The 15,791-nt window shown below is 36.7% G+C and overlaps 1 protein-coding gene and 1 long non-coding RNA gene across 7 annotated transcripts in view; one reads left to right on the top strand and one right to left on the bottom strand.

Moving 5' to 3' along the window:
- Positions 1 to 15,791, bottom strand: part of LOC136030201 (RNA-binding protein 45-like) — a 272,030-nt gene that overhangs the window by 207,574 nt on the left and 48,665 nt on the right. For all 6 annotated transcript variants that reach the window (XM_065708982.1, XM_065708979.1, XM_065708983.1 and 3 more), the window contains exon 4: positions 1,800 to 1,994. In XM_065708982.1, the coding sequence (XP_065565054.1) occupies positions 1,800 to 1,994 (195 nt within the window). The remainder of the gene's footprint in view (positions 1 to 1,799; positions 1,995 to 15,791) is intronic.
- Positions 1 to 15,791, top strand: part of LOC136030206 (uncharacterized) — a 422,925-nt gene that overhangs the window by 77,026 nt on the left and 330,108 nt on the right. The window lies entirely within an intron of this gene.

Raw genomic sequence — 15,791 nt, forward strand, 5'->3', positions numbered from 1 at the left:
CAGGCTCGTAACTTTTGATGGGTAAGACTAAACTTGATGAAACTTATATATTTAAAACCAGCATTAAAATGCGATTCTTTTGATGTAGCTATTGGTATCAAAATTCCATTTTTTAGAGTTTTGGTTACTATTGAGCCGGGTCGCTCCTTACTACAGTTCGTTACCACGAACTGTTTGATTGGGCAACTCATTACTCAAATTTAAATCAATAGTGATGGGACAGTAAGATTGATCAAGCTAATTAGATGATTCATAATAGAAGTTATGGGAAAAGTGACAGCACCATAGTGCTGATTAGAATTATTAGGCAATTCATCACTAAAAATTGAGCCGAAAGTTAAAGTACAGTCGCAGTCCCTATGCTGTTACTACTTACAGTCCCTCCTCCATGGAAAAAGGGGCGTCATGTCGTCCCCCATCAAATGCCTATCTCAAAATTTTGATCGGATGTCTTTGGGGGAAAAGGGAGCATAGAAAACGGGGCTAATTGTCCTAAGATATTTTTGATCAGCTTAAAAAGGCACTCGAGCTTTTGATTTCCGCTCGAATGAGCACTCAATCTTCTACGACCAATGGCTCGATAAAAAAAAGAACAAACAAAACGTACATAAACGTATCTGTCATCTTTCTTCAAGCAAAAAAAAGACGAAGTTCCACATTTTGTAAATAAGAGCTTGAAACCTCTACAATGAAGTTCTCTGAAAACTCTATTTGGTTTCATTATTTTCATTAAGATCGCTTGATTTTGTAACAAGTATTTCCTCCCTTTTCAAAAATCATACAAATTTTTTCAGGCTTGTAACTTTTCATAGATATTATTGAACTTTTTGAGTTTTATATATCTGGAATCATCATAAAAAGTCATTTCTTTTGATGTATCTAATGTCATGAAAATTCTGTTTTTAGACTTTGGGTTACTATCGGGCCGAGTTGCTCCTTACTTATAATCACGTCACCACGAACTGTTAAATTCTATTAAGGACAGTGTTCGGTTTTTATTCCTCCTCTAAGTGTATTTTTTGTATGCTTATATTCGGTGTATTTACTGGCATCATCTGTAACAGTCATTTGGCCGTCCGTAATTCCATTCTTAAGGTGCACCAGTGTTCTTTTTGGCCTACTCAGTGTAGGCTAAGGTTTCCCGTTGATTCTATAAGTCTGGTTAAGTAGAGTGACCATCAGCAAGCAACAACGAAAGCAACAATTCAAATTGTTCCAAATCTCTCCTTCTATCTGATATACCGTATCCATAGTCATACTTCAAAACAGATTATCTTATAACTCTGCTTTAATTTCTATAACCCGAAGACAAGAGGTGTGGCTGAGGCAAGAGGTGTCAAACATAGTTATCCTATTGCCGTAATAGCTCTGTTAAATGGCCTCAACGAGGTAAGCCAATAGTTTGTCAAGGAAGGATTAAACAATTATTTTAAGCTATAGGTGAGCTTTTGAGAGGATACAAGAACAAAGTGTTAAAAAATCTATCTACCAGGTATAGTTTAGCGTCTAGAAGGGTTTGTCAGGAAAAGGTTAAAGAATGATTTTAAGCAATTTGGAACCTTGAGGGAACACAAAAGTGTTGAAAATGTATCTGCCATGAATAGCTTATCGTTTAGAAGGGTTTATAGTAGCAATATAGCCATAAATGCGTAAATGACGAAGAAAGTATTTCAACGTGTCTTTTTATTGAGTTGTTATGAATGTCAAACTAATTTTCTGCAATAAGCAATTGTTGGTGAGGTAGTATTTCAATATTAAAATTAAAGTAAAGAAGAGATTTTAGTAATAAAAAAACTTGCCTGTAATACTTGACATATCCATATCCTTTGTTTCCTTTTGTAATTTTATCTTTAACTACAGAAGCATAATCCAGATCACCAAACTTCGAAAAATGGTCCCGCAAATCAGCATCCGACATGGTTTTAGGAACCATAACGAACAATCTAAGAGGTTTTTCATCATCCCCCATGTCTTTTTTAGAACTCTGGTCACGACTGAAAAAGATCAAGAACATGATATATAGACATGATACACACACACACACACACATATATATATATATATATATATATATATATATATATATATATATAAATATATATATATATATATATATATATATATATATATATATATATATATATATATATATATAGATATATATATATATATATATATATATACATATATATATATATACATATATATATATATATATATATATATATATATATATATATATATATATATATATATATATATATATATATATTATATATATATATATATATATATATATATATATATATATATATATATATATATTTATATATATATTTATATATATATATATATATATATATATATATATATATATATATATATATATATATTTATATATATATATATATATATATATATATATATATATATATATAAACTAGTTGTTGGGGTGGCGCTTCGCACCACCCCAACACCTAGTTGGTGGGGGCGCTTCGCACCCTCCCCCCCAAGCCCCCCCGCGTGCGTAAGTCGTTACGCGCCATTGTAGTTATGTCCCTGTGTACCACCTGTGAATATAGATAGATTTATATATGTGTTTTGAACTACGTAAAACTTGCGAATATACAACATTCTTGGCTTTCCCATTGTCTGTGCATATACAAAGCCTTATGTACTAATAATGACGTCAGATGCAAACGCTCTTTTTACAAACAAACAAACATGCATACACACAACTCGTTTTTATATAGATAGATAGATAGATAGATACAATAAAAATTAACTGCGTAAAACTTGCGAATATACAACATTCTTCGCTGTCCAATTGTCGCTGCATATAAATAGATTGTCAGGTTTACCGACCCTCGAACATGCAACGTACAATTGTCCATGGGAAAAACAATCAGTATTAAGATCTATACCACATTTTTCTAATGATTGACCTTGAGCTTTGTCGATGGTGATTGCAAATGCTAATCGAATTGGGAATTGCAATCTTTTAAATTTAAAAGGCAGATCCGTTGGAATCATGGGAATGCAAGGAATAAGAACAGCCTCACCCTCAAAAGGCCCTGTCAAGATTATGGCCTCTATTACGTTTTCCATTGTTTTTTTACGGCAAGTCGCGTGCCATTGCAAAGCTTTGGTGGGTTGATCTTTCTTAACAGTATTATTGGTACGCCTATTTTTAGTTGTAGCACGTGTGGTGGAAACCCTGAAAGATCCACGGAATTTAAAAATTCAGATGGATAATTAACCACCTCATTTGGTTCCAAAACTGTGTCGACTGACTTGTAAAGGACTGCCTGGTCTCGAATCTTGGTCAAAACAATATTGTTGATTTCGTGGACGTCTGTATTTTTGGGTACAAAAATCGCTCTTTCACTGAGCCATTTATTATTTTTATAATTGTTTAGAATATTCGGAAATACTTTTTCAATCACTTCATTTTTGGACGTCACTAAATTATAGAATTCAGCAGGTAGTTGTATACGTCCTGAAATTGAGTCTACTGGGAGCTTTCCGTTTCCAATAAGGTTGTATAGAGGCCAAAAAAAGAAGAGGCCCTAGTTTAATAGAAAAAAAACTAGCATACCAAAAACCAACCAAGCACTTCAAACATCCAACCGGGAAAAATCCTTGCAACACGTTGAATCGAACCTGCGAACTTTTACTTTGAAGGTGAGGAATGGTCCAGTATGCAATCGCAAGGTATTTAATATTTTTTGTTTGAGGGTTTGCATAAGACTTGTGAAAAATAAAGAAGAAAAAGAAAACTAAAAAAAGAAAAAAAGGTAAAAAACTAGAAAAACTAAAAAATTAAAAAAGTTTAAAAAAAAGAAAGAACCAAAAAAAGAGAAAATATATATATATAAATAAAAAAGCTAAAAAACTAAAAGAAAAGAAAAAAACTAAAACAAAATTAAAAAAGAAAAAACTAAAAAACAGAAAAAACTAAAAAAGAAAAAAACAAAAAAAATAAATAAATAAAGGTAAAAAACTAAAGAAAAAACAAAAAACAGAAAAGGCTGAAAAAGAGAAAAAAGAAAAACCAAAAAAGGAGAAAAAAACTAAAAAATAAAGAAGAAAAAGAAAACTAAAAAAGAGGAAAAAATTAAAAAACTTTAAAAGGTAAAAAACTAAAAAAAAGGATAAAAACTAAAAAAACTAAAAAAAAAACTAAAAAAAGAGGAAAAACTAAAAAAGAATACAAATTAAAGTAAAAAAAAGTAACGAAAAAGTAAAAGTAAAAAGTAAAGTAAAAAAAAAGAGAAAGTAAAAAAAAAGAAGGCGTATCGAGGAACTACCAGAGCAACGTGAAAACGGGCTTGCGGCTCAAAGAGATAATGCCAAAAGAAAGCGTTCCGAGGAATCACAAGAGCAAAGTGGAAATTATCGCCTGGCATTCAGGTACAGCCCAGTCGATGATTATACCTTGAGTAGATTTGTTCAAATCGGGACTATGTCTAAAATTTGTCCCTATTGCAAGGCCTTGAAATTTAATGGTGAAACAATGGGAATGTGTTGCGCCTCAGGAAAAGTTAAACATCCTCAACTGGCTGCACCACTAGAGCCATTGAAGACTTTGCTTACTGGAACTACACAAGAATCTAAGCGTTTTTTATATAACAACAGAAAATATAACTCATATTTCCAAATGACGTCGCTTGGTGCCCAAATCGAAAATCAAGATCAATTTATGCCTATTTTCAAAGAAAAAGGGCAAATTTATCATAGAGAAGGGTCCCTTCTACCATTCTCAGGTGAGAATCATACATTTTTACAGCTGTACTTCATCAGTGATAGCAATTCTGAATTGAATGCACGTTGCAAAATTTTTCCCGACGTTGAAAGGACTTTCGTTTCCCAAATACGTCTTTTACACGAAAATAATGATTTAGTGCATCTGCTCAAAACAGCAATCGATTTGATGCCTACTGATACGCATAAAATTGTTATTTCCGCTGACAAATCGCCTACTGGCAAACATGTGCGTAGATACAATGCTCCAACTATCGACGAAGTGGCAATCGTTATGATCGGTTTTTACCTCGAGATATTATTCTTCATAAGCGAAACGCTCAGTTGGTAAGAATTGCTGAAACTTATCGATGCTATGATGCCCTGCAATATCCTATCATTTTTTGGGATGGAGCCGACGGCTATCACTTTAATAATAAATTGATAGATCCATCCACTAGCAAACAAACGGATAAGAAATGTAGCGCAATGAATTATTATTCCTATAGACTAATGATTCGTCACAATGAAGATAATTATATTTTAAAATGCCGTCAATTGTTTCACCAATACGTCGTTGATATGTATTCAAAGATTGAATCAGAAAGTTTGCTATTTATCCGCCTGAATCAGACCAAGCTCCACTCTGAACAATACATTCATTTGCGAGATGCAGTTTTAAATGACGGTAATACCACTAACGTTGGAAGATTAACGATTTTACATTCGTCATATGCTGGCAGTCCCCGTCATATGCGTGAATATGCTCAAGATGCTATTGCGTATGTTCGTCTCTATGGTCGTCCAAATTTATTCATTACATTTACATGTTATCAATCTTGGGACGAGATACAGCAGCTTTTACTTCATTGACAATCGGCGGTTCATAGACATGACATTACGGCCCGTGTCTTCCGGCAAAAGTTGAAATCACTGATAAACTACATAATAAAACTTAAAGTGTTTGGGTCAGTGCGATGCTGGATGTGCTCAGTGGAATGGCAAAAACGAGGATTGCCAAAAGCACATATACTAATCTGGCTAAATGATAAAATTACTTCTAATGAAATTGACGATGTGATTTCCACAGAAATGCCTGATGAAAATGTCAATAAGGGCTTATATGGTATTGTGGTAAAAGATATGATACATGGACCTTGCGGTGCACTGAATGAAAAATCACCATGCATGGCCAAAGGAAGGTGCACAAAGCAATATCCTCGAATTTTAGTACCCAACAAAATTAATGGCAATGATGGTTACCCACAATATAGAAGAAGATCTACTGAAGATGGAGGTTAAACAGCAATAATAAAGAAGCGTAACGGTACCACCATCGAAGCAGATAACCAGCGGGTTGTTCCATATTCACCTTTATTATCAAAAATATTTAATGCACACATAAACGCTGAATACTGTAATTCCATAAAGGCAATCAAATACATATGTAAATACGTCAATAAAGGCAGTGACATGGCAGTTTTTGGCTTGCAGTCCGAAATCAGTTATATCGATGAAATTGCACAATATCAGGCTGGAAGATACATAAGCAGTAATGAAGCTGTTTGGCGAATTCTTTCATTTCCGATACATGAACAAAGCCCAGCTGTTGTTCACTTAGCTGTACATTTACAGAGTGGTCAACGTGTTTATTTTTTAGAATCAAACGTGCAACAAAGAGCCCTGAATCCACCGGATACAACGTTAACTGCTTTCTTTTCATTATGTCAAAATGATTCTTTTGCAAAAAAAAAACTCCTGAATACTGAAGTGCCTTCGTATTACACATGGAATGCTAAAAATAAATCATTTGAATGTCAAAAAACAGGGTAAGTCAGTCGACGGCAACCTACCATCTTCAAATATACCACGATAGGAAGACTACACCATTCACCCCAATCAACATGAATACTTCTTTCTCCACCTGCTCTTTGTGAATGTACCCGGTCCGACGTCCTTTGAGTATTTGAGAACTGTAAACGGTACTATACATGACACTTACCGTAGTGCATGCCAAGCTCTGAGTTTATTGGAGAATGACCAACACTGGGATAACTGCATCAATGACGCGTGTGGAACGTCAACTCCAAATCAAATTCGTGCATTGTTTGGAATCATAAAAAACAACTTGCTCTCCTTCAGCTCCTACAGTTATGGGAGAAATATAAATCGAAAATAGCCAAAGATATACTCCATCGAAAAAGGTTAGAGACGTCAGATATGACTTTTGATTTTACATCAGAAATTTATAACTACACTTCAGTTTTTATTGAAGATTTGTGCTTATGTAAGGCAAACACACCTCTTCAGGATTTGGGAATGCCTTCACCTAATCGTAACGCTGCTGTTTCGACATGTGGAGAATGGGATCGTGAACAAAGTTACAACACGAGTGATCTATTGTCGTATGTAAAAAAAATAATATTTCTAAGTTAACGTCTGAGCAAAAAGACAGTTATGATACGATAATGCATTGTGTCGATAACAATGTTGGAAAAATCTTCTTTTTGGATGCACCAGGTGGTACTGGTAAAAGGTTTGTGATAAAATTGATTCTTGCATCAATTCAATCAAAAAATGACATTGCCTTGGCAATTGCGTCGTCCGGAATAGCCGCAACGTTACTGCCTGGTAGAAGAACTGCTCATTTCGCTTTGAAATTGCCTCTGAATTTGTATTCTACAGAAACGCCCACGTGCAATATTTCCAAATCATCTGGGATGGGTAAAGTATAGCAGCAATGCAAACTTATTATTTGGGACGAGTACACAATGGCAGCAAAAATCGCTCGAGGCTCTGGAGCAATCATTGCGAGATTAGCGAGGAAATTTGAAACCCTTTGGCAGCACATTAATATTGCTTGTGGGAGATTTCAGACAAACATTAACTATAATACCTAGATCAACCACTGCAGACGAAATGAATACTTGCCTGAAAAATTCTAATTTATGGGCACACATAAAGACATTAAAATCTATATATATAAAAATAAGTTGTCTGTTTGTGTGTGTCGAGTGACGTCATGTTTGTGTGTCGGCTGACGTCATGTTTGTCAATTGACGTCATTATAAGGATTAAGCTGTATGCGCCATGAAGTTGTTTGTCGACTGACGTCATATTTGTCAACTGATGAAAATACATACCGGGACACAAATGACGACCGGGACACAGGGAATATAAATGACGACCGGGAACCTCAAAGAGTAATTACAGACTGGGACACCCGGACAAAAATCACGAGCGGGACACAGGGAATATAAATGACGACCGGGAAACAGGGACACAACTACAACGGGGACGCCGGGGGGACAGACGGGATATATAAATGACGACCGGAACACAGGGATTGTTCGAATAGAAATTACAGACCGGGACACCGGGACACAAATGACGACCGGGACACCGGGACACAGGGAATATAAATGACGACCGGGACACTCAAAGCGAAATTACAAACTGGGACACCGGGACACAAATGACGACCGGGACACAGGGAATAAAAATGACGACCGGGACACAGGGACACATCATTAGAATAATGAGGTATAGATCTGAATACGGATTGTTTTTCCCATGGACAATTATATGTTGCATGTTCAAGAGTCAGTAAACCTGACAATCTATTTATAAGTACAGACAATGGGACAGCGAAGAATGTTGTATATTCGCATGTTTTACGTAGTTAAAAACATATATATATATCTATCTCTATTCGTGGGACACAGGACACAACTACAATGGCGCGTAACGACTTACGCGCGCGGGGGGGCTTGGGGGGGGGGCGAAGCGCCCCACCAACTAGGTGTTGGGGTGCCACGAAGCGCCAACCCAAAAGCTAGTTAACTATAAATATACGTGTCCGATTGCAAAACGATGACTCTGGTGAAATATTTTCAGATCAATTGCCGGCAGTTGGAAGCGGAAAGCTCCCAGTACTCAATTTCAGGACGCATACAACTGCCTGCTGAATTCTGTAATTTACTGACGTCCAAAAATGAATTGGTTGAAAAGGTATTTCCGAATATTCTAACAAATTATAAAAATCATAAATGGCTAAGTGAACGAGCGATTCTGGCAGCCAAGAATAAAGACGACCAAGATTCGAGACCAGGCAGTCATTTACAAGTCAGTCGACACAGTTCTGGAACCAAATGAAGCTGTTAATTATCCATCTGAATTTTTTAATTCCCTGGATCTCCCAGGGTTTCCACCACACGTGCTACAACTAAAAATAGGCGTACCAATAATACTGTTACGAAATATTAACCAACCAAAGCTTTGTAATGGCCCGCGACTTGCCGTAAAAAAAAACAATGAAAAACGTAATAAAAGCAACAATTTTGACAGGGCCATTTAAGGGTGAGGCTGTTCTTATTCCTCGCATTCCCATGATTACAATGGATCTGCCTTTTCAATTTAAAAGATTGCAATTCCCAATTCGATAAGCATTTGCAATCACCATCAACAAAGCTCAAGGGCAATCATTAGAAAAATGTGGTATAGATTTTAAAACAGTGTTTTTCCCATGGACAATTGTATGTTGCATGTTTGAGGGTCGCCCCGCGCGCGCAAGTCGTTACGCGCCATTTTAGTTACGCGCCATTTTAGTTAGGTCCCTGTGTCCCACATATATATATATCTTCTATATATATAAAAATAAGTTGTTTGTCTGTCTGTCGACTGACGTCATGTTTGTGTGTCGACTGACGTCATGTTTGGCGACTGACGTCATTATAAGGATTGAGCTGTATGTCGTCATGAAGTTGTTTGTCGTCTGACGTCATGTTTGTCGACTAACGAAACTACAGACTGGGAAACCGGGACACAAATGACGTGTTATGTCTGTTATAACGTAATAGAGGCAACAATCTTGACAGGGCCTTTTGAGGGTGAGGCTTTTCTTATTCCACGCATTCTCATGATTCCAATGGATCTGCCTTTTCAACCTAAAAGACTGCAATTCCCAATTTGATTAGCATATTTAGTTTTCAGTCCAGAACCACTAAAGCTATTATGTAAATATCAAAAATATTTATGTTGTCTGAGCAATAATTTTTAGTTTTTATTTCAAAATAGAAAATTACCTGACAATTTTAGAATTATATCTATCTATATATATAAAAATAAGTTGTCTGTCTGTGGATCAGGTGACGTCATGTTTCTGTGTCGACTGGCGTCATGAAGTTAGTTGTCGTCATTTTTGCTATGACGGTGACGTCATTAAAGATATTTAAGACATATATGTTCACGTAGAAATCTATTAATGTTTAAGTTTAAAATGACTGATGAACTTACAATGGCAAAAGCCGATGAAGATGCTCAAAGAGTCTATGCCAAAAAACTTGCTGCTGATAGAGAAAGTCAGAAAAGAAAGCGTGCCGAGGAATCAAAAGAACAGCAAGGAAACAGGCTTGAGGCTAAAGAACGCAAAACCGCGCAGTTAGATGAAGATCCACCTGGACAGCGAGAGTCAAAACATATCAAAACTGAAAATGATAGCGATGATGATTGGGTTTGGGATCTTGACTTGGATAAGGTCATCAATGCCTACCAGATTTTAGTTAAAAAACAAAGGTTCGGCGATATGTATTTCATAGTGAAGCTGAAAAATAAAGAAGAAAAAGAAAACTGAAAAAAGAAAAAATGTAAAAAACTAAAAAATACTAAAAAGAAAAAACACTCAAAGAGATATTACAGACCGGGACACAAATGACGACCGGGACAGAGGGAATATAAATAACGACCGGGACACTCAAGGAGAAATTACAGACTGGGATACCGGGACACAAATGACGACCGGGACACAGGCAATATAAATGACGACCAGGACAACAATGGCAAAACCCGAGGAAGCTGCTCAAAACGAATGTATTCACGCCGAAGTAGCTGAGTTGGTAAAGCGTTATGTTTCAGGTTCTAGGTCCGAGAGGCTCCAGGTTTGAACCTTGGCTTTAGTAAATAACGACCGGGACACTCAAGGAGAAATTACAGACTGGGATACCGGGACACAAATGACGACTGGGACACAGGCAATATAAATGACGACCAGGACACAGGTATTTAAGAATATCGTTCAAAGACAAATTTTTAATTGTAAGAAGACCGTTGAAAGAGAAATTTCTAATTGTAAAATGACTGAAGAACCTACAATGGCAACACCCGAGGAAGCTGCTCAAAACGAATGTATTCACGCCGAAGTAGCTGAGTTGGTAAAGCGTTATGTTTCAGGTTCTAGGTCCGAGAGGCTCCAGGTTTGAACCTTGGCTTTAGCATTAATACAAAAGAAGAAAAAAACTAAAAAAGGTAAAAACTACAAAAAAACTAAAAAGAAAATATATACATATATTTATATATATCATCTTTTCCACAAAAATAATAATTTAGTGCTTCTGCTTAAAAACAGCAATCGAATTGATGCCTCCTGATACGCAACTATCAACAAAGTGGCAATCGTTGTGGTCGGTGATCAGTTCTTACCTCGAGATAATATTCTTTATAGGCGAAACAATCAGTTGACAAGAATTGCTTAAACTCATCGATGCTACGATACCCTACAATATCCTGACGAATATAAATGACGCCCGGGACACTCAAATAGAAATCACAGACTGGGACACCGGGACACAAATGACGACGGGGACACAGGGAATATAAATGACGACCCGGACACAGGGACACAACTACAACGGGGACGCCGGGGGGCACAGGGGGATATATAAATGACGACGGCAACAAAGGAAATGGTCGATTAGCAATTCGTCATTTATATTCCCTGTGTCCCGGTCGTCATTTGTGTTCCGGTGTTCCGGTTTGTAATTTCTCTTTGAGTGTTCTGGTCGTCATTTATATTCCATGTGTCCCGGTCGTCATTTGTGTCCCGGTGCTTTGTTGATGGTGATTGCTAATCGAACATTCCTTGTGTCCCGGTCGCTTTCTCTTTGAGTGTCCAGGTCGTCATTTATATTCCCTATGTCCCGGTGTCCCGGTCGTCATTTGTGTCCCGATGTGTATTTTCGTTTATCAACAAACATGACGTCATTCGACACACAAACATGACGTCACTCGACACACAGACAACTTATCTATATATATAGATGTCCCGGTCGTCATTTGTATCCCGATGTCCCGGTGTGTAATTTCGTCAATCAACGAACATGACGTCAGTCGACACACAAACATGACGTCACTCGACAGACACACACACACACAGACAACTTATTTTTACATATATATATATATATATATATATATATATATATATATATATATATATATATATATATATATATATATATATATATATATATATATATATACATATATATATATATTAATATATATAAAAATAAGTTGTTTGTGTGTTATGTCTGTCTGTCTGTCTGTCGAGTGACGTCATGTCATCATGTCGTCATGTTGTCATGAAGTTTGTTGTCCTCATGTTTGTTATGACGATGACGTCATTAAAAGTATTTAAGAAAATCGTTCAAAGACAAATTTTTAATTGTAAGAAGATCGTGGACGAAAAAATATTTAATCGTAAAATGACTGAAGAACCTACAAGGGCAACAGACACACAACTTTCGAGTTACGTCATGTCATCATGTCGTCATGTCGTAATGAAGTTAGTTGTCGTTATGTTCGTTATGACGATGAGGTCATTAAAAGTATTTAAGAAAATCTTTCTTAGACAAATTCTTAATTGTAAGAAGATCGTGGACGGAAAAATGTTTAATTGTAAAATGACTGAAGAGCCTACAATGTCGGGTGACGTCATGTTTGTGTGTTGGCTGACGTCATGAAGTTAGTTGTCATTTTTGTTTTGACGGTGACGTCATTAAAGATATTTAAGACATGCGTTCACATAGAAATCTATTAATGTTTAACTGTAAAAGACTGATGAACTTACAATGGCAACAGCCGAGGAAGATGCTCAAAGAGTCTATGCCAAAAAACTTGCTGCTGATAGAGAAAGTAAGAAAAGAAAGCGTGCCGAGGAATCAAAAGAACAGCAAGGAAACAGGCTTGAGGCTGATAAAGAAAGTAAGAAAAGAAAGCGTGCCGATGAATCAAAAGAACAGCAAGGAAACAGGCTTGAGGCTAAAGAACGCAAAACCACGCAATTAGATGAAAATCCACCTGGACAGCGACAGTCGAAACATATGAAAACTGAAAATTATAGCGATGATGATTGGGTTTGGGATTTTGACTTGGATAAGATCATCAATGCCTACCAGATTCAAGTTAAAAACCAAAGGTTTGGCGATATATACTTCATAGTGACGCTGAAAAATAAAGAAGAAAAAGAAAAGAGAAAAAAGAAAAAAGGTAAAAAACTAAAAATAACTAAAAAGAAAAAACACTCAAAGAGAAATTACAGACCAGGATACAAATGACGACCGAGACCGAGGGAATATAAATGACGACCGGGAACCTCAAAGATAAACTACATACTGGGACACCCGGACACAAATCACGACCGGGACACAGGAATTATAAATGACGACCGGGACACAGGGACACAACTACAACGGGGACGCCGGGGGCATAGGTGGAATATATAAATGACGACCGGGACACAGGGATTATTCGAATAGAAATTACAGACCGGGACACCAGGACACAAATGACGACCGGGACACAGGGAATATAAATGACGACCGGGACACTCAAAGAGAAATTACAAACTGAGACACCGGGACACAAATGACGACCGGGACACAGGGAATATAAATGACGACCGGGACACAGGGACACATCATTAGAATAATGAGGTATAGATCTGAATACGGATTGTTTTTCCCATGGACAATTATATGTTGCATGTTCAAGAGTCAGTAAACCTGACAATCTATTTATATGCACAGACAATGGTACAACGAAGACTGTTGTATATTCGCATGTTTTACGTAGTTAAAAATATATATATTTATATCTGTCTCTATTCACAGGTGGGACACAACTACAATGGCGCGTAACTAATATGGCGCGTAACGACTTACGCGCGCGGAGGGGCTTGGGGGGGCGCGCGAGGCGCCCCACCAACTAGGTTTTGGGGTGGCGCGAAGCGCCACCCCAACAGCTAGTATATATATATATATATATATATATATATACATATATATATATATATATATATATATATATATATATATATATATATATATATATATATATATATATATATATATGTATATATATATATACATATAAATATATATATATATATATTATACATATATATTGTGATTCCCCGGCACGCTTTCTGTTCTTACTTTCTCTATCAGCCGCAAGCCTGTTTTCTTGCTGTTTTTGTGATTCCTCGGCACGCTTTCTTTTCTTACTTTCTTTATCAGCCGCAAGTTTCTTGGCATAGACTCTTTGAGCAGTTTCCTCAGCTGTTGCCATTGTAGGTTCTTCAGTCATTTTACAATTAAACATTTTTCCGTCCATGATCTTCTTACAATTAAAAATTTGTCTTTGAACGATCTTCTTAAATACCTTTAATGACGTCATCGTCATAACAAACATGACGACATGACGACATGACGTCACTCGACAGACATAACCCACAGACAACTTATTTTTATATATATAGATTTAGATATTCTAAAATGAGACCTATTACAACCGGAACCATTCAAGCAATTGCAAGAGCAACTGATGAAACAACCCCAGGTACAAATGATCATAACTCTGCTAATGAGAGTGAAAATCAGATGAGACAAACCAATCACGATGGACACGATAACATTAAAGAAGAAATAAGGCTGTATAGAGGCCAAAAAAGAAGAGGCCCTAATAATGGGGAATATGGAACAACCCACTGGTTATCTACTTCGATGGTGGTACCGTTACGCTTCTTTATTATTGCTATTTTACCGCCATCTTCAGTACATCTTCTTCTATATTGTGGGTAACCATCATTGCCAGTAATTGTGTTGGGTACTAAAAGTCGAGGATATTGCTTTGTGCACCTTCCTTTGGCCATTCATGGTGAATTTTCGCTCAGTGCACCGGTCCATGAATCATATTTTTTCAAAAATATCATATAACCCCTTATCGACATTTTCATCAGGTATTTGAGCGAAAATCACATCATCAATTTCGTTAGAAGTGATTTTCTAATATAGCCAGATTAGTATATGTGCGTGTGGCAATCCTCGTTTTTGCCATTCCACTGAGTACATCCAGCATCGCACTGACCCAAACACTTCAAGTTTTACTATGTAGTTTATCAGTGATTTCAACTTTTGCCGGAAGACACGGGCCGTAATGTCATGTCTATGAACCGCCGATTGTCCTTGAAGTAAAAGCTGCTGTATCTCGTCCCAAGATTGATTACATTTAAATGTAATAAATAAATCTGGGTGACCATAGAGAACAACATACGCAATAGCATCTTGAGCATATTCATGCATATGACGGGGACTGCCAGCATATGACGAAGGTAAAATCGTTAATCTTCCAACGTTTGTGGTATTACCGTCATTTACAACTGCATCTCGCAAATGAATGTATTGTTCAGAGAGGAGCTTGGTCTGATTCAGACGGATAAATAGCAAACGTTCTGATTCAATTTTTGCATACATATCAACGACGTATTGGTGAAACAATTGACGGCATTTTAAAATATAATTGTCTTCATCCCGCCGAATCATTAGTCTATAGGAATAATAATGCATTGCGCTGCATTTCTTATTCATTTGTTTCTTAGTGGCTGGATTTATCAGTTTAATATTAAAGTGATAGCCGTCGGCTCCATCCCAAAAAATGATAGGATATTGTAGGGCATCGTAGCATCGATGAGTTTCAGCAATTCTTACCAACGGAGCGTTTCGCTTATGAAGAATAATATCTCGAGGTAAAAACTGATCACCGACCATAATGATTGCCACTTCGTCGATAGTTGGAGCATTGTATCTACGCACATGTTTGCCAGGAGGCGTTTTGTCAGCGGAAATAACAATTTTATGCGTATCAGTAGGCATCAAAGCGTTGCTCTGGTAGTTCCTCGGCACGCTTTCTGTTCTTACTTTCTCTATCAGCCG

This window comes from Artemia franciscana, chromosome 8 (assembly GCF_032884065.1).
Source record: "Artemia franciscana chromosome 8, ASM3288406v1, whole genome shotgun sequence".
NCBI classification, from domain to species: domain Eukaryota; kingdom Metazoa; phylum Arthropoda; class Branchiopoda; order Anostraca; family Artemiidae; genus Artemia; species Artemia franciscana.